This window comes from Podarcis erhardii (assembly GCF_964252035.2).
Source record: "Podarcis erhardii genome assembly, chromosome: 10".
Taxonomy (NCBI): Eukaryota; Metazoa; Chordata; class Lepidosauria; order Squamata; family Lacertidae; genus Podarcis; species Podarcis erhardii.
Window position 1 is genome coordinate 9,744,186 of NC_138500.1, and position 23,133 is coordinate 9,767,318.

Sequence of the window (23,133 nt, forward strand, 5' to 3'; positions counted from 1 at the left end):
TTGGCTGAGGGAGCCGGCGTACAGCTTCCGGGTCATATGGCCAGCATGACTAAGCCGCTTCTGGCGAACCAGAGCAGCACACAGAAACGCCGTTTACCTTCCTGCTGGAGTGGTACCTATTTATCTACTTGCACTTTGATGTGCTTTCAAACTGCTAGGTTGGCCGGAGCCGGGACCAAGCAACGGGAGCTCACCCCGTTGCAGGGATTCGAATCGCCGACCTTCTGATCGGCAAGCCCTAGGCTCTGTGGTTTAACCCACAGCGCCACCTGCGTCCCTGCTGTAGTTCCAATTAAAATGGCTCCTTCCCCCAAAATTGTAGTTCATCCAGAGAGGGAAGCGGTGGAGGCTGGTCTTTTAGGGTGAGTGGCGCCATGCCCTACCAACAGCAGTCTGCCCTCAGCCAGACACCCACCACTAGCCTGCTGTCATTCCAACAACCAGTCAGTGCGTGCTCTAGCGCCACCTAGTGTTGATCTCCCTGCCTTCCACCCAACCAGTCCTAATGAGCACAGCCCCCTGCTGGAAGGAAGCTTTCGTTGCTGCCTTGGGTGTGAAATTTTCATCAGGGGCAGAAGCGTTAGATCAGGCATAGGCAACCTTTGGCCCTCCAGATGTTTTGGACTACAATTCCCATCATCCCTGACCACTGGTCCTGTTAGCTAGGGATCATGGGAGTTGTAGGCCAAAACATCTGGAGGGCTGAAGGTTGCCTATGCCTGGGTTAGATCCCCCTCGTCCCACATTGAGCAAAAGATTCCTTCATTAAAGGAGGTTGTATCAGTTGATCTTCAGGGTCCCTTACAATGCTACAATTTTATGATTCTAGGAGGATCACAATTCCTCCATCAAAGGACTAATAGGATGAGGTGTGGGTTGCTGTTGTTGTTTTGCAATTTTCATTGGGACTACAGCATGGGGAAAGGGGTTAACGTTAAACCCCCCTTATGCAGCCTGTGGGTAGCAGGGTTTCCTAGCAACTCTCAGCACCCTTAAACTACAGCTCCCAGAATTTTTTGGGGGGAAGCCATGGCTGTTAGACATAGCAGTGCTATCATAGCACTTTAAACGCATGATACCAATGTGGCATAAGCGCTGTTCATGTCTAGTGAGAGCTGGACCATACAGAAGGCTGATCGCCAAAGAATTGATGCTTTTGAATTATGGTGCTGGAGGAGACTCTTGAGAGCCCCATGGACTGCAAGAAGATCAAACCTCTCCATTCTGAAGGAAATCAGCCCTGAGTGCTCACTGGAAGGACAGATCCTGAAGCTGAGGCTTCAATACTTTGGCCACCTCATGAGAAGAGAAGACTCCCTGGAAAAGACCCTGATGTTGGGAAAGATGGAGGGCACAAGGAGAAGGGGACAACAGAGGATGAGATGGTGGGAAAGTGTTCTTGAAGCTCCCAGTATGAATCTGACCAAACTGTGGGAGGCAGCGGAAGACAGGAGTGCCTGGCATGCTCTGGTCCAGGGGGTCACAAAGAGTCAGACACGACTAAACGACTAAACGACAAAACGACAACAACTATTATTAGTATTAGTATTAGTATTAGTATTAGTATTAGTATTAGTATTAGTATTAGTATACTTCACCTATCTGACTGGGTGGCTTCCAACAAATATAAAAGCTCAATAAAACATCAAACATCAACAACTTCCCTATACAGGGCTGCCTTCAGATGTCGTCTAAAAGTTGTATAGTTAACAGCCTTTGCAATATGTTCCTTATCTGGGGGCTCTTGGGGTGGCAAACCCTTTAAGTTCCTCCCTTCCGAAAACATTATACATACATGTTTTGCCGTCTTCATGCTTTAAATTTATGACAACGATTCATAGGACGCACCGGCCCATAGGACGCAGCATGTTTTTTTGGGGGGGGAAATAAAGAAAAAAAATTATTTCCCCCCCCCCCAGGCACTTGTGGGGCCGGCAGCGGAGAGAAGCGCTCTTCTCCCCGCTGCCCGCCTGCAGACCAGGTCCGGGGACAGCGGGAAGACGCGCTGTGCCTCCCCACTGTCCCCGGAGCTTGCGGGGCTGGCGGCCGGGAGAAGCACGCGTCTCCCGGCTGTCAGCCTCCAAACCACATTGGGAGACAGCGGGATGGCGGCGTTCCGCCTCCCCGCTGTCCCCTGACCTTGTGGGGCTGGTGCTGCGGCTCTCCTGAAGCCTGGAGAGTGAGAGGGGTCAGTGCACACCGACCCCTCTCGCTCTCCAGGTTTCAGTGAAAGCCTGCATTCACCCCATAGGACGCACACACATTTCCCCTTCATTTTTGGAGGGGAAAAAGTGCGTCCTATAGGGCGAAAAATACGGTAAGCACACACACACCTTAAAAAAATAAAAGAAGCAAAATCAAAACTCGCTGCTGGCATTTGAGCACAGCTCTTCGAGGGTTAACCTGAGACTGTACTGTGCAAACCAGCCCTCCTCCTAATCCAAGCCCCATCAGGAGGAAAGCAAAAGTGCTTGCAAAGGTTAATCCCTGACCTAAGACAGAGCTGGCCTGTTCACACCAACTCCTGGCTGGAAAAAGACTTAATCCTTTGTTCCCAGCCATAGGTGGCTAAGCCTTTAGTTGTTCATTTCTGCCCTGTTCAGCAAACTGGGCTTAATTGAGGTGAGACTGCTGCTTAACTTCAGGAGCGAGTTTAGGAGACCCAGAGAGGTGAAAGACCCCTTTGGTTCATGCAAATTACTCCAGAGCAACACAATCTGATGCAAGACACAACACCAACTGCCTCCATTCAACAACAACAACAACAACAACAACAACATATTATTATTTATACCCCGCCCATCTCGCTGAGTCTCCCCAGCCACTCTGGGTGGCTCCCAATCAAGTATTAAAAACAATACAGCGTTAAATATTAAAAACCTCCCTGAACAGGGGGGCCTTCGAGAATAGTTCTAGCAGGACTTCCTTCATCCCTAGATCATCAGAAAGGAATTTCCTTTACTCCCATCTATTCACCAAACCATAAAGAAGGCTGATAGCCGAAGAATGGATGCTTTTGAATTCTGGTGCTGGAGGAGACTCTTGAGAGTCCCATGGACTGCAAGAAGATCAAACCTATTCATTCTGAAGGAAATCAGCCCTGAGTGCTCACTGGAAGGACAGATCGTGAAACTGAGGCTCCAAGACTTTGGCCACCTCATGAGAAGAGAAGACTCCACGGAAAAGACCCTGATGTTGGGAAAGATGGAGGGCACAAGGAGAAGGGGATTACAGAGGATGAGATGGTTGGACGGTGTTCTCGAAGCTACCAGCATGAGTCTGACCAAACTGCGGGAGGCAGTGGAAGACAGGAGTGCCTGGCGTGCTCTGGTCCATGGGGTCACGAAGAGTTGGACACAACTAAACAACTAAACAACAACATTCACCAAACGCATTGAGAATGCAGGTCCAACACTCCCCCCGCCCCCGAGAAGGAGCTTTGATGCCATCAGGCAGAGGGTCAGGGTAATGAATTGCCAGAACCCCAGACTCTCACCTGCCTCAGCTTGGTTCCCACCATGGAGGCGCTGCTGTCGAGCACAAACACCACGTTCTTCGGCAATGGAGGAAGGTCTTTGGGAGCAAAATAGTGCACAAAATATCCATTCAAAACCTGGTGGGATGAGAAAGAAAGAAATCAGGGGCTTAGCGCTGTGCCAACCACCTTGTTAGAACTTCAGACCCAGAAAGTCCCACACAGCCAAGCTGAAGGGATGCTAGCAGCCCAGGTGTCACTGCAGAACTCTGGGAAGAGTCAGTGAAAACTGGTCCATTAAGAGCATAGGAAGAGCCTTCTGAATTTCTCTAATCTTCTTCTAAAGCCATCTAGGTTGGTGGCCCAAACTGCCTCCTGTGAGAGCGGGTTCATCAGTATGTGCTTTTTCATCTCTCCCAAATCTTCCAACAGAATGGGAAGAATAGGGCAAATCGGAATTACCGTATTTTTCGCTCTATAGGACGCACCGGACCATAGGACGCACCTTGTTTTAGATGGGGAGAACAAGGGGGGGAAATCTCCCCCTTTCTGCTCAGCGCCCCTTCAGCGAAGCGGCAGGAGAAACGGAGCCCCTTCCATTTCTCCTCCTGCTTGGCTGAAAGGGCGCTGCGCAGCTCTCCCTGTATGCTGAAGCCAGGAGAGTCTTGCTCTCCCGGCTTCAGCGAAAGAAACCCGAAGCCTGCGGAGCGCAATGGGAACTCGCGCTGCGCTCTGAAGGCTCCAGGCTTCAGCGAAAACAACGCGAAGCCTCCGGAGCACAGAGGGAGCGCTCCCTCTGCGCTTCAGAGGCTTTGCGTTGCTATTGCTGAAGCCAAGGAGCCTGCATTCACTCCATAGGACGCACACACATTTCCCCTTAATTTTTGGAGGGGGAAAAGTGCGTCCTATAGAGTGAAAAATACAGTAGTTGGCTCCGTCTGTTGTTGGCTCCGGCACCACCTACTGTTCACCTCCCTCCTTCATGTCCTACCAATTGCAATGAGCCTCAGTCTCCAGTTATCGGCCAAAGATCTGGACATTGCTTAGATCTCGGCAAACTGTCTGCGCCTTCAGATCCATGACTACAAGGTAACTGGCCGGGTCTGATCCAGGTTTGAATAGCAGCTTCTAGGAATTAGTTGCTGTTACAGGCAAGATCAAACTTTGGGGAAGGGAAGAGATTATCTCTATCCCCGTGCCCATTGCATAACAAAAGGTTATGCTTAATTATAAGTTCACAAAGATATTTCCCAGCGTGGTTAGAGGTGGTGTCCATTGCTGCCCTCTGACAGATTTCAGGTTCGTCCTCCAAGTTTAGTCCAGATAATATTGTATTTTGTGGGGAAACAAGGCCGATACGGGCATTGAAGTCGCCTCCCAAGACAAGCCGGGGGTTGGGTGACAGAGAGTCTATACTTTCGAGTAGGTGGTCAAGTTTTCCCCAATATGATCTCAGTTCCCCACAAGACTTTACTGGAGGAATGTACATGCAGATACAGTAAGTATTTCTCAGGAGGCTATCAGAAAGGGACAACACTAAAAAACTAGGGGTGGTCAACGAGGGACACTATTGAATTGATACATAAGAGAAGTTGACACCAGCACTGCCAGCCCCCTGCTAGGCCTTCCATTCTTTACAGTTTTAATCATGCATTGCTTCTGGAATTTCCCAGGAGGCTTAAATCTACCAACCCACCCATGCAAATTTGCACTGTGATGGCCAGGTAGCCTTTCCCCTTCAGAAATCTCTTTCACGAATTGCACAGCAAGCAATGAAACGAACGGCAGGCCATGCTACCTGGACATCTCCAACACTCAGCTCCCTGTTGACGTCGTATCTGACAACAAAATCTCCCAGGATGCCATTCCGTGCGATTTTGGATTGCTGGACAACGTTGGGACTGAAGGTCACCTTGGCTAAAGTTTTTGTCTGGCCAACCACCGTCGAGGGTGGCGGGGAGATGTCATCTGGTAGGGAAACACACTGTTAAGTACCTAAGACAAGCTTTGTAAACAAGATCACAACATGCTGCAACATTTTGTCGCAGTACCCACTTGTATTGCTGACTCTGGAAGCCTGCAGCAAGCTTGTTCGTTATAACTCTTGCCTTTAATTGATTCCTGCATTGCAGGAGGTATTGGACTATACTGACCCTTGGGGATTCTTCCAACTCTATAATTTTATGATTATTACTGTCAAAAATGGTGGTGCAAAATTGAAAGAGCCCTCGGTTGTTTTTTCCAACCTTAAAACTGGTTCTGCACAATTCTTTAAATTTTTTAAATGAAAATTTGAATGCAAAAGTCTCCTAATGTACACATATCCGTATGCTACCTTGCCTAACAGACACATTTTTTACAACACAGTTTTTTCTAATTTAATGCATTTTTGTATGTCATTTGCTTTTTTTAATATATATATATTTATAATTTATTAACATATCATTTTCAACAGTAATTAAACATACTTTTACATCTTATTCAATTTTTTTGACTTCCATCAGTCCTGTCGGAAAATTTTCCAATCTAATCTTTTAGTAGGCATTTCTTATTTCCCCTATTGCATTTCAAACTCATAACCAATATCTCTACAAAATAAAAAAATTCCTTCCAGTAGCACCTTAAAGACCAACTGAGTTAGTTCTAGGTATGAGCTTTCGTGTGCATGCACACGAAAGCTCATACCTAGAACTAACTCAGTTGGTCTTTAAGGTGCTACTGGAAGGAATTTTTTTATTTTGTTTTGACCATGACAGACCAACACGGCTACAATATCTCTACATTTTTCTACTTTGTAACATTTCGTATATTTCTCCTTACAAAACTTCTTGTAGTCCTACTAGCGTAATTTGTTGATTACAGTTGCTTTTGTATGTCATTTCCAGCGATACATGCATATTGTGCACACCTTACCATAGTATATACATTCTGGTACACGTTTAGGGTTGCCATAATTTGAAGAGCAAAAAATGGGACACATTTGCCTACTTCTACATTTAACTACTCATCGCTATGACAACTCTACCTGGAAAAGGAGGACATGTCCTGGAAAAAGAGGACATATGGCAACCAGCTGGAGAACTGCGAGGCACGTGTCGGAGAAGTAGTTCATTGCAAATTGGGTAAGGTCGGAAATGACTGGCAGAATCCGAGATCAGGGAGAAGAGTCGGCGGAAGAAGATTGGAAGAAATTTAACCAAAGGCATAATAGGCTGAAATGTATAACAGGGTACAAGATTGGAAAGAGGGGAGGAAATTGCTGAAATTGATTTTGTAAAGGGGAACACAGAAAAGGGAGATGCGAGGAAGTCAGGAAAGAGGGTTATAAAGATAGTAAGCAAGGAATAATTTTTTCTTTGTTTTTTGTTGTTTCTGTTGTGTTATTTTTGATTGTCTTTTTCTCTGTTTTTTCTTTTTTTTGACTGTGATATTTGTCTTATTATGAAAAACCTTAATAAATATCTATATATAAAAAAAAATTTAAAGTTTACTTACAGAAACACTGTAAAATTAAGGAATGTTAGAAGGATGTTGGAATGAAGTTATGTGGTTTTAGCAGAAATGCTATAAAGGACCAAGTAAAAATGGATTGTTAATTGGTGAAAGAAGAGAATGTAAAATTACAGTATATTAAGATAAATTATTAGGATAAAAACAAAGATGGAAAGGATTTGCTGAAATATCTAACTGAACTAGAATACAAAAAATGGAGGTGTGAGGAGGTCAAGGAAACAAGTAAATGAAAGATAAGTAATGGGAAGGTTTGATTTGTTTTTTTAATTGTTTGTATTTTTCTGTTTGTTTGTTTGTTTGTTTGTTTGTTTTTACTTATTGTGATGTATTGTTTTCTTTTTTGCTTAATTTGGTGTTTTTTCCTTTTTTCGTTTGTAACCTTTTAAACTATAATAAATATTATATTAAAAAAACAAATTGGGTAAGGTCATCTTTAAATGTGAACTGAATCCAAATTCATAGAATTATAGAGTTGCAAGGGACCCCCTGGGTCATCTAGTCCAACCCCCTTGCAATGCAGGAATCTCATCTAAAGCATCCATGATGGATGGCCACCCAACCTCTGCTTAAAAACCTCCAAGGAAGGAGAGCCCACCACCTTCTGACAGAGCCAGCGCTGCTGTTGAGGAGCTCTCACCATCAAAAAGTTCTTCGTCCATCTATGGCTGAGAATAAAATGACATTTCATCAGGGATGGAGAGAGGAACTCTGGACTTTTGATGTCAGCTGGAATAAAGCCTGGGCATGAGATCATCCAAAAGGGCAAAACATATTGGCATCAGTTTCCTATCCATCATTTTGTTGGTGGCAGCCCAAATCATTATAATAGCTAATTTTTAATAGCCCAACACCTGCCTGGCTCAGAAAACGGTTTTCCAAAAGCTGGTGGCTTGCAAATTTCCTGCCAGGGGACAACAAAATAGCTGGGTTTGCACGTATCTTACTAAGACAGCTGTCCATTTGCAGCCAACTATTTCATCGTCAGTCCTTCCTGACAGCTAATTCTCCCCTGGTCCCCTTGCTGGCCCAAACAGGACTAATTTAGCCAGCTAGCCCTGGTGATCATCTAATGTTTATTGGATGGATTTCCCCCTAAATTGATTTTTGAATTCTGAATTTATTGTTATTCACGTTTTATACTGTATTTTATGCTGTGGCATCAATTAAGTGTTTTAAATTTGTTGTTAGCCGCCCTGAGCCCGGTTTTCTGAACCGGGAAGGGCTGGGTATAAATAAAAATTTACTATTATTATTTATTATTCCTCTTCTTGTTCAAGACGTAACATTTTTCTACCCCTCATTAATAGAGGGATTCCGGGACGTGTGGGTGCAATTGACGTAAAAGCAAGCAAGGTGGGTCTTAATTTAAAGGTCCATCAGGGAAGGTTCAGGAAGGCAACAGACTTACTACCTGCAGAGGAAGAATAGAGGAGCCCCTTTTTCATGAGTGGAGAAGGAGTTCACTGTGGAGGGGCATTGGGACAAGTGAACCCCTCAATTCTGGCTTCACTCAGTTTCCATTCTTAAGTTCAGTTCTCCATAACATTTCCATTCACTTCTTAAAACCCTCGTAACAACCCACGAGCATTTAAAGGTGAATTTCCCTGACTGGCAGAATCCGAGACCAGGGAGAAGAGTTGGTGGAAGAAGATTGGAAGAAATGTAAAATTTACTTGCAGAAATATTGTAAAATTTTTGAATGCTAATGGCATTGAAGTGAATTGAAGGGGTTCTAGCAACAAGGCTAAAAATAAGATTGGATGGATAATTAGACAAATTAATTGGATATGAATTTGCTGAATTAATTTTTAACAGGGATACAAAAAAGGGAGATGTGAGGAAGTCAAGAAAATAAGTGAATCGAAGATGAGAAGTAAAAAGAGGGATTTTTGTTCTTTTTTCTTCTTTTTAAATGTGTTTTTTCTTTTCTTTTTTGAAACTATTTTTCTTTTTTATGTATTTTATAATTTTGTTTTTTTTGTGTGTATTTGTTTTTCTTTTTCTTGTTTGTTGTCATCTCTAAAACTTAATAAAAAATATTTTTAAAAAATAAAAATAAAGGTGAATTTCCCGTAATGCACAACTGTGTGACACAGTTTTGTATGCAATTTTTGTATACATTTTTGCAAAGCAATTTCCCCTAAAACAATGCATGTCTGCATGTTCCCTTAACCAATATATACCGTATTTTTTGCTCTATAAGACGCACTTTTCCCCTCCTAAAAAGTAAGGGGAAATGTGTGTGCATCTTATGGAGCGAATGCAGGCGGGAGGCTCTGCTCAGCGCTCCCTTTAAAGAGCCGCGTGGCGCATGTGTGCGGTTTTCCATGTGCTCTTTAAAGCGAGCGCGACTCTTGGGGGAGCCTTAGCCGTGCGCAGCCTCTCCCGGGCAGGGGGATGAAGGATCCCCTTGCCCGGGAGAGGCTGCACGCGGCTATCCCATAAGCCAGAACAGCAAGAGGCTATCCCAGAAGCCAGATCCCTCTTGCTGTTCTGGCTTCTGGGATTCAGAATATTTTTTTTTCTTGTTTTCCTCTTCCCAAAACTAGGTGCATCTTATGGTCTGGTGCATCTTATAGAGCGAAAAAAATGGTATATGCAATTTCATGCAGAATTAAGCCAAGCATGTGAATTTTTGTGCACACTGTTTGGCGGGAGTACTGCATTCTAAATTCGGCAAAGTGTGAATTTTGAAGGACGGTTGAGTTTCGGTTCACGTGTTGCCTTGAATATTCAAATTAGACAGGTCCACCTTTAAATGAGAATGGAGTCAAATTTACTCCCATCTCTGCATCCAGAGACAGGGGTGGAATCTAGACACATATAAAAAAACTGCTGTGAAAATGCTTTTTTAAAAAAACAACAACAACGTTTTGAAAAATATATCGAATTTGCCATAAGTTCACCATCGCCATCTAGTGTCACATTTGTGTAATGCACTTAAAACATTGCATTTGCAGCTGTATAACTGAGTCCTGAGTCCGTCTGAGCATCTTACAAGCAGAACATGAAGACTACCTTCTGTCTCCAGAGAAAGATTACAGCCCCTTTCCAATGCATGGAAAGGAAGTTTAAGAGTGGGAGTTTGAATGGGAAATGACTGGAGGGAAAGGGATTTTTTTTGTTGGTTTCTCTAGATCATAAACACCCACAGTTGTTTTCCATTGTGAAGGCGGCTGCAGCAAAGAGTCTATTACACCCATCTGCCATGTAAACATCTTGTTTGACTCCAACACAGCAAGAAGTGAGGATGGGATCTTGGAAAAGACCGTCGGCTAGTTTAATGCCACCGAATTTCTTGCAACAAACACAGGCTGCTGTTCTTGAAATCTGAACGTTGGCACACGACGCAGGTTCAATCCCCACCTTGGGTCATTTAGCAAGACAGCCTTGCTAATTTAGCACGGTGTTTGCTAGGCTAAGAGACAGCGTCCTCATCCTTTCCTGCAGAGCCGCCAGTGTACACAGGAACAATAAAAACTATGGACAGGGAAACACAGGGGAGTGGCAAAATGCCTCTGTGTCGCGTGCTGGCTACTGCTTTTGGCAAACAGGGGGATTTCCATCACTGTCAAGCAGCTGGACTTCCTATGCGATTTGGCACAGCCAGATGGAAAAAACAATTTGCTTAAAATAAGCACGTTCCCAGGAGATCAGGGAGAATCGTTCTCAGATGCAGAAAAGTATTTTATTTTTCTGTTTACGTTTCCATCCCATCCTACGACAGGGTGACATGAATTTCCCCACTCTCAGCACTCAAACCTCGCATCAACCCTGTGAGGTAGGCAGTGCTCAAGAGTAAATTATTATTATTATTATTATTATTATTATTATTATTATTATTATTATTTATACCCCACCCATCTGGCTGAGTTTCCCTAGCCGCTCTTGGCAGCTTACAGGATATATAAAACACAGTAAAATATGAAACATTAAAAACTTCCCAATTCTAACTGGTCAATTTTGGTTTCTCTCAGGGGGTTTTCTTCTTCTTTCAAACTTAGATTCAGTTCCATTCAGTTTCTGCACCCATTTCTGATTTATTTGTTTATTTAAAATCTACTAATTTACTAAAATATTTGTATACCACTGTGTCGCAAAACATTCACTGAAGTGGTTTGCAACAATAAAAACCATATAATAAAAATCATTAAAATAGTAAAGCCCAGACATTTAATCATTGCGGAAGGAAGTATTCTTAATTGCCTGTATAGGCCTGGTGGAATAGAAAAGTTCTCAGCGAGCATTTAAAAGCTGGCACAGAAAAAACAAAAAACAGAAGGCATCCGCTGAATCTCTAATGGCAAAATATTCAACGGTACTGGGCCACTTTCTCTTAATACACAATTTTGTGTCTGCAAATTTGCAAAACACACGCGGGTCCAGCTATACGTCTGTGCAAAAATTCACTTATCCAGACACACAAAATTTTACCTATACCTTGCTACCTGCACAGCTGATTCAGATATCAGAACAGATGGAGCTCGCCATCTTCCTTACTGGTTTGTGCCCTGCTAGTCAACTGTGGCCACTTGTGGGCAAGAGCCATGGAAATAGGGAGCAAGAAGCGAGACTGGACAAATCAGGGAGCAGAAAAGATTGGACAAACCAGTGTTTCTTTTGCCTCTCTTTTGCTGGTTGGCTGGTTGCCATTTTTGGAAGAAACCATGGTGGTGGCAGAGGTGGAGAAACCATGGATTGGAAATGCTCCCATAGGAAATAAAGGAAGCCATCAGCCCGCTAAGCAAACCCTCAGTGAATTAACGGTTTCCTGGCAACGCATTGTGTTCAGTAAGCGGGACCTGTGCGTATACATATTTTTGAGGTTTCCTTGAAATCTGATAGTGCCTCTTGCTTGCCTGGAGGAAGAAACCATCCCACTGTACAGAGGTCAAGGTTGCCTCTGGCCATGCCCTCCTCTCCCAGCTGGCCCCTGGAAGATTGTCTAGAATGGAATTTGGCCCTTGGTGTGATGGCCTGGGACTCGGGCTCGGGCTCGGAACCAGAGGAGTCTCAGTCCACCCTGGATCCTTTGCCTCAGGCGGCATCTGAATCAAGTCTGGGGCCTGATTCTGAAGAGCCCCAGTCTGCACAGGTTCCCCTGCAACAAGCACCAGCTGGGCCGAGTCAGGGGCCTGAGCCTGCCCTGGCTCCAGATGTGGGGATTACCTTGTTGCCTTCAGCTGGGCCATCACTTACAGCTGCTCCACTACCGGTTGGGTCAGGGGAGGCTGAGGCAGCCCCTGGGTCTAGTAACCCACCAACGTCTCCCGAGCTGCAGAGACTCAGGTCTGAGAGAAGGAGAGACCTGAGTACTCGCAGGAGGAGTGCTCGCCTTTGGGCGAGACAGGGAGGTGAGTCACCAGGGGAGCAGGCCCGGCCGTTACCCCGACAAAGATAAAAGGCTGTCGGACCCTGCCCCAGGTTGCGGGAGCAACATTAATGTTTGCCAGAACCTGCCTTTGATCCTTTGCCTGACCTTGCCTGGTTTCCTGCCTTGGCCCTGTTGGACTGACTCCTAGTGGAACCCTTGGATTTGGGACCGGACCTGGACCGCGTTGCTCGGGTTAACCCCTGGGCCCAGCACACTTGGCTGAAAAGTGTTCCTTGCCCACGTGTTAAGTTCTACTCACCTTCGCTGCTCCCATTGCCCCTGCTCTTGCTGTTTTGGAGAGGAAGGACTTCCAGAGAGACGATGCCTGAATTTTCAAGGATGTTCACCTCCACCCGTAGCTTCCCTACCAGCTGCTGAGGCCGGATGCTGACCATGTACTGATACTTCCCCAACCGTCTCTGCAAAAGCTCCTCATAGTGCAGCAGGAAGACGGCTTCTGTTTTCCGGGGAATTGTTCCGGAGGCTTTGAATGTCTCAACTCTGTGTTCCCTACCAGGAGAATTCAAAGGTGCAGTTAGCATGTGGGTTTCAATAGGGCACATATTTTCATATACTTAGGACCTCATCCCCATAGATGCAATAGGGCAGAAAGGAGACTACTTTGGTTGATATAGGTCTCAAAAGCCAGGAGGAAGTGGTAGACATCGAAGCAACCACAGCTCAATGGTACAGCATCTGTTTTGTGGGCCTTCGTTGCAGTCAAACCAACAATTCATATTTTGCCAGATAGGCACATGAAGGGCTAAAGCTCACAGAGCTTTCCTGTAAAATTTGCTAGAGGGAACTCTGTGACATCACTTCCTTTGTCTGCCTTGGCAGGAAGCTGTAACACTACATCCTTCCTTCCTGCCCAGGCATCTCTTTTTTTCTTCCTCATGCCTCCATGCTGACCACATGTGCATGCCTGATCTCTGCGGCTCAGACACCATTTTCAACACAGATTTTGTACTTTTGTAACTTAAACGGTGGGGACGCAGGTGGCGCTGTGGTCTAAACCTCTTGGGCTTGCCGATCAGAAGGTCGGAGGTTCAAATCCCTGCAACGGGGTGAGCTCCCATTGCTCAGTCCTAGCTCCTGCCAACCTAGCAGTTCGAAAGCACCCCAAAAAGTGCAAGTAGATAAATAGGTACTGCTCTGGCGGCAAGGTAAACGGCGTTTCCATGCACTGCTCTGGTGTTGGTGTTCTGTTGCACCAGAAGCGGCTTAGTCATGCTGGCCACATGACCCAGAAAAACTGTCTGTGGACAAACGCCGGCTCCCTTGGCCTGTAAAGCGAGATGAATGCCGCAACCCCAGAGTCGTCTGCGACTGGACTTAACTGTCAGGGGTCCCTTTACCTTTACTTTTTTAAAACCTGGATGGTAATCATAAACCTGCCTTCCTTTTGCTGCTGCTTCAAGACCTAGCTTATGTAAGTAAATACTACTTTTATTTCTTCACAAAACATTTTCTGTTTGGTTGTTATTTTTAAAGGGAAGAAAAGGGATAATAACAGGGGAAATCCAGTTTGCCATAAAGTAACCTGGGTTATTGTTTCTAGAAGGTTAAATCAGGCAGAGGGCCTTCTCGGTAGTGGAGTCCACCCTGTGGAACGCCCTCCCATCAGATGTCAAGGAAATAAACAACTACCTGAGTTTTAGAAAGCATCTGAAAGGCAGCCCTGTTTAGGGATGTTTTTAATGTTTGATGTTTTATCATATTAATATTCTATTGGGAGCCATCCAGAGTAGCTGGGGAAACCCAGCCAGATGGGTGGGGTATAAATAATAATAATAATAATAATAATAATAATAATAATAATAATAATACCCTTGTTTCAGCTTCCAAGTTTAAGGCTGCAAAGGATGGTACTCTGCTGATCTCACTCATGTGAGCAAGGAAGGATAATAGCTAAAGGATATATCCTCTCCTAAATCCATTCCTACATATTTTGCATGCAGAAGGTCTCGGGTTTAATCCCGGACATCTGCAGGTCAGGCTGGGAATTTCCCATCTGAAATCCACGGAGAGCTGCTGCCAGTCCGTGTAGACAATACTGAGTAGATGGACCAACACTAAGCTATTCTAGGCTGTGTCAACAGAAGTGTAGTGCCCAGATCAAGGGAAGTAATCGTACCGCTCAATTCTGTCTTGGTCAGACCCCACCTGGAGTCCTGCGTCCAATTCTGGGTACCACCATTTAATAAGGATTTTGACAGGCTGGAATGTGCCTGAATCCTGCCTTGAAGGTGTTCATTGAGGCATGGTGACAAGAAGTCTCACATGCAAACTGCAAACAGCTGGGTGGTTTCTGAAGCTTTGAAACAGGTTTTTTTTTTTTTTAAGAAATGGAAAGAGTGAAATCCTTGCATTGCCTTGTAAGTAATGATCCACCCCCTTTTCACATTTGCATTTCCATATGAATTGGCCAGGATTTCCCCTTAGAAATCTGTCCAGAGACCAGATGGGTCAAGTCCCCCATGTAAGACCTGGAACAGATCAAACTGCAAGAGGTTTGCCCCTCTCTATGCAATACCTACCCGTTATCTGTGGGTCTCGAATATCTGTTCTTTCTGTCCGTGCCCCTATACTTCTGGTCCTTCCCAATTACTTCCCCGTGGTAAACCCTCTCCCCGATGACCCTGGAGCCATGAAAGAGAGAATATTAGCTGTTGAAATATACATTTATTAAAAAACTAGAAGTCTTTCTACTTGGAATAATAGGATTGGGATTGCCCAGAAAAGATGTTAGATTGTTTTTGTATGTCACAACTGCAGCAAGAATTTTGTTAGCTAAAAACTGGAAATTGCAAGAAATACCAACAGTGGAGGAATGGCAGATGAAGATGATGGACTTTCTGGACCTGGAAGAATCCGCAATCAGAAAGAGGAGATACATCAAGAAGATCGGAAGAAATTTAAGGACTATTTAGCTAGATATTCCAATATAACAGAAGTAGAATTATTTGTAAGTAACAAATTGGTCTAGGAGTAAAATATGTTGAATTGTTTAACATTATGGACTGAAAATATTATGAGGAGAAAGAAAGATAGCAACTTGATTAAGTTAATTTTATTAGAAAGTGGATATTGGAAAACTGCTACAATGAGATCTATGGAAACTCAGTTAGGGAGGATTCGAGGAACTAATTTAACAATGAAAACTAAATTGGGCTCTCAACAGATAGGTGTCTATATGTCTGCTTGTTTTTTCCTTTTAATATTGTAATTTATTTATTTTTATGTGTGTTTGTTGTAAATTTAGAAAACCAATAAAAAAATTTGGAAAAAGAATAAGTAAAAAAGAGAGAATATTAGCACGAAGGGGCATAGGATCAAGTGGATTCTTGCCAGCCACAGCTTTCCTTGTGGTGGTGAGAAGCATTGCAGCTGGGTGGGCATTCCAGCCTTCCTATAAAACTGTCATTTTAAAAAATCTGAAATATTTTTTCCACCAGAAAGGAGATTTTTATGACTGTTTTTATAGGAAGGCTGGAATTCCCAGATGCATCGCATCTCACCATTGTGAGGATCGGCTGTGACCCATCGGCCTGTGTGCCTTCTTGGCCTGCTGCTGAGGGGCAATTTCAAACTCTCCCCACCCCAGCTTTCCCCCACTTAAGGTTCTTCACCATCAAATAAAGGACTGTTTCTGCAAAGTAGGCCACACGGCCATGTAGCTAAGTGGTCAAGTTTACACCTGGGCATTCCACCCTTCATACAAAAAGCTCATGAAAATCTCCTTTCTAGTGGGAAAATTGGTTATTTAAGTACGGTGAGCATTTTTGAATGGCGTTCTATTACTGTTTCTGACAGGAGTTCCCAAATTGAGCTGTGGGGAGGCTGTGGGATAACCTGGGAGGGGTGCAAAAGAAGCAATGGGGTACCAGGCAGATGTTGGAGGTGTGTTTGACTACCAGACTTTGAAAAGCAAGTAGCAATATATCATGTTCATCAGGTTTGATGAATTAAGTACACTAAATAGTTTGTATCGGATTCTGAATACAGTGGTACCTCGGGTTACATACACTTCAGGTTACATACACTTCAGGTTACAGACTCTGCTAACCCAGAAATAGTGCTTCAGGTTAAGAACTTTGCTTCAGGATGAGAACAGAAATTGTGCTCCGGCGGCGCAGCAGCAGCAGCGGGAGGCCCCATTAGCTAAAGTGGTGCTTCAGGTTAAGAACAGATTCAGGTTAAGTACGGACCTCCAGAACAAATTAAGTACTTAACCTGAGGTACCACTGTATTGCTGACATCCATGTGTCTCGAGAGGCAGTAGAAGATTGCACCATCGGGGGTAAAGACAAACTGTTGGGTTTTTTTTTATAAGATGTGCAATTACCGGTTTGAATCTTTATTGTGTTATAGTATGTGCAAACTGCTATATGTGCAAACTGCTATTCTGAATAACATTTTTTATAGGGTAGGGGGCACTTAAAAAGCAGAGACATCACCTTGCCAACAAAGGTCCGTATAGTTAAAGCTATGGTTTTCCCAGTAGTGATGTATGGAAGTGAGAGCTGGGCCATAAAGAAGGCTGATCGCCAAAGAATGGATGCTTTTGAATTATGGTGCTGGAGGAGACTCTTGAGAGTCCCCTGGACTGCAAGAAGATCAAACCTCTCCATTCTGAAGGAAATCAGCCCTGAGTGCTCACTGGAAGGACAGATCCTGAAGCTGAGGCTCCAATACTTTGGCCACCTCATGAGAAGAGAAGACTCCCTGAAAAAGACCCTGATGTTGGGAAAGATGGAGGGCACAAGGAGAAGGGGGCCACAGAGGACGAGATGGTTGGACCGTGTTCTCAAAGCTACCAGCATGAGTTTGACCAAACTGTGGGAGGCAGTGGAAGACAGGAGTGCCTGGTGTGCTCTGGTCCATGGGGTCATGAAGAGTCGGACACGAATAAATGACTAAACAACAGGGGGCACTAGGGATGAGTTTATGGAACCAAGAGGGCAGTAGCCCAGAAAAAACTTGGGGGGAAACTGGGTTATATAAATGCTGGAATACCCAAATGCACTACATCTCACCACGATGTACAGTGGTGCCTTGGCTTAAGAATAGTCCTGTTTAAGAATGTTTCAGTTTACAAACTCTGCAAAACCGAAAATAGTGTCCCGGTTTGCGAACTTTACCTCGGTCTAAGAACAGAATCCGAACAGTGGAAGGGCACCGGCAGCAGGAGGCCTCATTAGGGAACACGGGCCTCAGTTTAGGAACAGTTTCGGTTTAAGAACAGACTTCTGAAATGGATTAAGTTCGTAAACAGAGGTACCACTGTATATGAAAAGGTATCCCTACATTCTATTGCAAGATCAAATTCCAGAAATTTGGTGTGCTGGGGTTTTTTGGGGGGTGTGGAGGGTTGTGTTACCATTTCAGAAAGTGCAAATATGTTAGGCTTGTCTTTAAATGCAAAGTGAATCCCTTCATTCTTAGCCACAGGCTCAGCAAAACCTCTCACCTACATGGTAAAATTGGAGATGAAGGCCGTGATGGGTATCTGCATCTCAAACTGGCCCTCCCTGGGCTCCGAGCCGCTGTTCACCAAAGTGCAGGAGACGGTCGTAAATGCATAGCGAGAAATGATTGTGGATCTCACCGAGAATTCAGACATCCGGGGCCTGGTCTCCTGTTGGAATAGAGCAGCCATTCCTTAGCGGTATTGCAACGTGTCGCTGCACCTCCAGCAATCCATTACAGCTCTCTGAGCTTTGAGTACAAACGGCTTTCATTCATAACTGACTGCCAAGCAAATCCCTGCATGAAAGGCCCATAGGCAAAGGAGTGTTGGGATCTCCTTGGGTGTGAATGGAAGTTTGTGAAAGGCGGGGAGCTCAGCTTAGCAGTTGCAAATCATTCACGAAAGGTGAAGCCAGGACGTGGCACGTTCCTCAAGATCATTGATTCCGGGTGGGTGGTTCAAAATGCTACGAGAAGAAGTGCAATTGGTTTTCCACACAGCTGGTGATATCCAACTTTCTCCTCTTATGTTCTGCTACCCCTGGTGGGTGTGGCATAATCGCTCGTAATTATTTCCAAATGTGCCTCTTCTGATAATTGCACTTTTTCAAATGCTTGTAATGTATGTTCCTTCCCCTCCCCAGTTTTTTTGGTTTTTTTAAACTGCTTTGAGGTTTTCTTAATTGTAAGCCAGGGATGGGGAACCTGTGATGGTCCAGGTTTTGCAAGACTACAAATCACACAACCCCCTTGGCTCCAAGACTACAAATCACACCCCCCCCTGGCTCCACTGGCCATGCTGAAAGGGCTGGTGGGAGTACCGAAACATATCGAAACCCTCAGGTGTAGTACAGGTGTCTCCCCACATGATTGTGTAGATCAGGCACCCCCAAACTTGGCCTTCCAGATGTTTTGGGACTACAACTCTCATCATCCCTAGCTAAAAGGACCAGTGGTCAGGGATGATGAGAACTGTAGTCCCAAAACATCTGGAGGGCCGAGTTTGGGGATTCCTGGTGTAGATGCATAGAGAAGGAAACTCCTTCTGAACTACACAGTGCCTCAGAGTGCCTCATGTCATGCTGCCTGGTTGCTAAGCAACACCTCCACCCATCTTCCCCCTTGGCTAGTTGAGTTTAACACTAACAGGATTAACCCTTAAGTTACAAACTGAATGATCTCTGTTGTTGCAACACAGAATATTGCCGGCTCGTAACTCCAGTGCTTAAGAGCTTGCACACAAGTTACCAGCCAAGCTCAGGGTTCGCGTATTAATCTGCAAGTCTTAACAACATGAGTCCAGGACACCTTGAGGACTTCATCTCCCTACCCGATCACTGAGATCCTCGGAGGAAGTCTCTGTTACTTGCACCCGCTTATCTCTACCGGGAGCTGTTGTGGCCCCAATTCTGTGCAACTCTCTCCCAGCCAAGATCAGAGAAGTCCCCCTGTTGAACTTCAGATACTTGATGAGGAGTTGAGCTTTATGTTTTCACCTGCAGTTTTTGTTCGTTTCAAGCATCGTATTACTTAGATGGGTGAGTTGATCTATGGGTTGTTGTGTGAACTGTTTTGTGACCCTCTACGGTGAAAAGAAGTCTAGAAATATTGGGAACCAAACAAGCAAACAAACTTGAAAACTCATCCTTTCTTTTCCTGCAAAGACAACAGCTTTTTGTAGGGAAATAGTGAACCTACCAATCTCTGCAGAAACCGGTTATGCCTTGGGACTCTTCGAGCAACCTGTAAAAGTAGGGACACTGTTATTCATTGTGGTTTCCTTTTCAGAAAAAACAATGTGGCAGGTGCCGAAGAAAGATTTGTTGCAAGGAAATCAAGAATGTTAACAAGGTGGCCAAAAGGCAGGCCAAAAAAGAGATCACACCAAGGAAGTATCATGCAGAAAGAGAGCTCTCCATCTGAGATGAAGAGAAGCACAGCTTTGGAAGGGGCCAAAAGAGTCATCTAGTCTAACCTTGAACCCACAATTCTGGCTGGATCTAGACACACACAAAAAATGGTTTCAGGAAAATGTGTTGAAAACCTCATAATGGGAAATCGCGTTGCCAAAAGACAGGACTCCACAGAGCCATCTGGTGTCATAGTGTTATAACACATTTTTTAGAAACACAAACAAACCTAACGAAGCTGATTTCAGAATTCAAAAAGAATTTGAGAAGCAGACGTGAAAGAGAAGTTGCTGAATTACAACTTATCACTAAGCTGAAAACTATGGAGAGACCTGGTCTGAATAGAGATACTGGATTTTTGTCTCATTACATATGCTAATCCTGCCAACCTAGCAGTTCGAAAGCATGTCAAAGTGCAATTGGATAAATAGGTCAAAGTGCAATTGGATAAATAGGCGGGAAGGTAAACGGCGTTTCTGTGCGCTGCTCTGGTTCGCCGGAAGCGGCTTAGTCATGCTGGCCACATGACCCGGAAGCTGTACACCGGCTCCCTCGGCCAATAAAGTGAGATGAGTGCCGCAAACCCAGAGTTGTCCACGACTGGACCTAATGGTCAGGGGTCCTTTTACCTTTACATATGCTAAAGCTATTTTTGGTCACCTGCATACTGCCCCTTGCTTTTTCCTGTAGGACTAATTGCAGTCATTAACAGTCAGCAGATTTTCCATATCCTTTGAGTCAATCACCCATCTCCTACTACCCTCCTGAGAAAGCCCCCCACCCCACCCTCCCACTATATATAAGGGTCTGGTGACTTCTGTTTCAGTGTATCTGAAGAAGTGTGCATGCACATGAAAGCTTATACCAAGAACAAACTTAGTTGGTCTCTAAGGTGCTACTGGACCTTTTATATATATATTTCTAATGAAGCGAAGTCTCCCAAGATTAAGAGTCTCATGTTCTACCGACTGAACTAGGGAATGAAGATTTCTTGCACTTCTCTGCAAGGGATGGTTGCCCCATTTCGGAATTTTTAGTTTAGAGAAAAAGTGAGTAAGAAGAAACATAATGGAAGTTTGCACAAATTATGCATGGCATGGAGAAAGCGTAATAGCGCAAATCTTTCTCCATCTCTTATAACACTAGGACTCATGGATAGCACAATGGCAGTCCCTGGTGTAGGAAAGAAATCATTTTAACTGAGAAATAACCGTTTCCAGTCTTGGACAGTTTTGTCCTGAGCGATTGCTTGTTTAACCGTCAAGTTCTCCTTATATTTATACACACACACACGTGCGCTTGAAGGCAAACAAATTCACAGGACAAAGCTGCGAAAATGGAACTGTGATTGTATTGCCAAGTTATCGCCGGGTTGTGTCCTGGTTTGAGTGCTGGAACGTGCAGCAGTCCAGCTAAGGAATGCATGGTCCTTGGCGCAAAGCCAAGCTATCCCCATAAAGTGTACACACACAGACACACATACACACACACAAACACACACACTCACAGAACTAGCTACACAGGGAACCTTTTAGAATTTTGTAAGTCACGTTGCAGCTGCGCTACTGCAATCCATGCTCTGGTAAAATACAGATAAGACCCCACTGATCTGTTATACATGGGACTGCCCTTGGAACATCCATTGTTTCTGAGATGTTTTCATATTGATTGATTGATTGATTGATTGATTGATTGCACTTATAGCTCTCTCTTTTTTTCTCGAAGGAGCTCAAGGGGAAGGGGTACATGGCTCTCCCTGTTTTACCCTCACTACAACCCTGTTGTGGCAGACAATGCGTGATTGGGCCAAGATCACCCAGAGAGCTTCATGGCCAGGTGCAGAATTGAACGGTAGTCTCCCAGGTCCTGGAGATCTATGGCTGGAGGGCAATATACAAATTTAATAAATAATAATAGCTATAACAATTGCCCACTACGCCCAGGGTCGGATTACGGCTTGATGAGGCCCTCTTGTAAACAAAATCTTCCCTTTTCCCCTTATGGGGTATCCAAGAGCCCATATAGAGTCCTTACGTAGGTTCCCTATTGGTAGGAGAAAATAACAGAGGCCAACCAGAGAATATTGAGAAGCAAAGCAGCTAGTAAGCCTGATCTTTATTGATCTGTTGCAACAGGGTCCCCACTCACCACACGCAGGAGGGAGGAGGAACGCAGTACAATGGCACACAAGGCCTTATATAGACTTTTTAAATTGCCTTCCCTGGAGCTCAAGACCACCCACAGAAACATCATACATACATCATGGAAAGGGGTGTAAAACAGAAATTTGAATGTTGTTTTTCCTGTTTGCCAGGTTACCTTATTGTCTTTCCTGATAGTCTGTCACCTATTAAAATGCTGATTACTCAATTCCTGAGACAATGGGAAGGCTCCCTGACCCCCCTCCCTCCTTGCAGAGAAAACATCTGGTCAGTTTGGGAACCAAAAGTGGATTTCAAAAATGGTTTCAGGTAGGTCCTCCTGTGCTGATCTATGTACGTGCTTGGTTGGTACACTTATGAACATTTAACATATATCTAAGACCTCAAAATTCCAATCACAGCCCTAAGCTACTGAAGGTAATGGGGCCCTTTATATGGGCAGCTGTCAACAACAAATTATTGCTGTTTTTGTGTTGAATATATGCTATATGGTAATTTATGGACCTAATAGGTATCTAAAGCCAGCTGCACATAACAAAATATGTATTTTATCAAGGTAATTGTTGAACTGAAATATAATTAAGAAGAAGTATATTGACATTGAATTTTTTGGGGGGTCCCCAAGAGAGTGGGGCCCTAAGCTATAGCTTGTTTAGCCTATACGTAAATCCAGCACTGACTACACCATACTGGCTATAACTGCAGCAAGACCATTGACTGTAACTAGCTGAACAGAAGGCATCTCACCAGTTCTCAAACCAGTTGGCTGATCGCCAGCTCATTTCCAAGCACAATTCAACTTTCTGGTCTTAGTTTTTAAGGTCCTGAATGGGATCTGAAGGACTGCTTTCTCCTACATAGGAAGCTCACTTCAACAGTTGCTTTTAGCTGGCGCATGTAGCAATGGAGGCTGGTCCATTCATTGAATGCTTGCCATATGTCCTCTTTTCCCAGGACATGTCCTCTTTTGCATGGGTAGAGTTGATATAGAGATCCATAGTTAAAAGTAGAAGTCTGCAAATGTGTCCTCTTTTTTTTGCTCTTCAACACATGGCAACCCTAGGGGGGCTGCCCCACCACCTCAGTCTGCTCTCAGCCAGCCCCCAGCTGCCTGCCTTCTTGCTTGCAGTCAGCCCAGGGGGTGAAACTGCCTGCCAGCTCCCTCCTGTTTGGTGTCAGCGGTTGTGGCTAGGAGGATGATCTTAATGGCAGGCCCCAAAACAGAGG

General features: G+C 44.6%; 1 protein-coding gene across 1 annotated transcript in view; it reads right to left on the reverse strand.

Moving 5' to 3' along the window:
- ITIH5 (inter-alpha-trypsin inhibitor heavy chain 5) overlaps nucleotides 1-23,133 on the reverse strand; it is a 65,389-nt gene that overhangs the window by 31,087 nt on the left and 11,169 nt on the right. The window contains exons 2-7 of the mRNA XM_081879712.1: nucleotides 19,533-19,577; nucleotides 17,840-18,003; nucleotides 14,903-15,004; nucleotides 12,622-12,872; nucleotides 5,274-5,443; nucleotides 3,497-3,613 (exon numbers count right to left, since the gene is read on the reverse strand). Coding sequence (XP_081735838.1) covers nucleotides 3,497-3,613; nucleotides 5,274-5,443; nucleotides 12,622-12,872; nucleotides 14,903-15,004; nucleotides 17,840-18,003; nucleotides 19,533-19,577 — 849 coding nt within the window. The remainder of the gene's footprint in view (nucleotides 1-3,496; nucleotides 3,614-5,273; nucleotides 5,444-12,621; nucleotides 12,873-14,902; nucleotides 15,005-17,839; nucleotides 18,004-19,532; nucleotides 19,578-23,133) is intronic.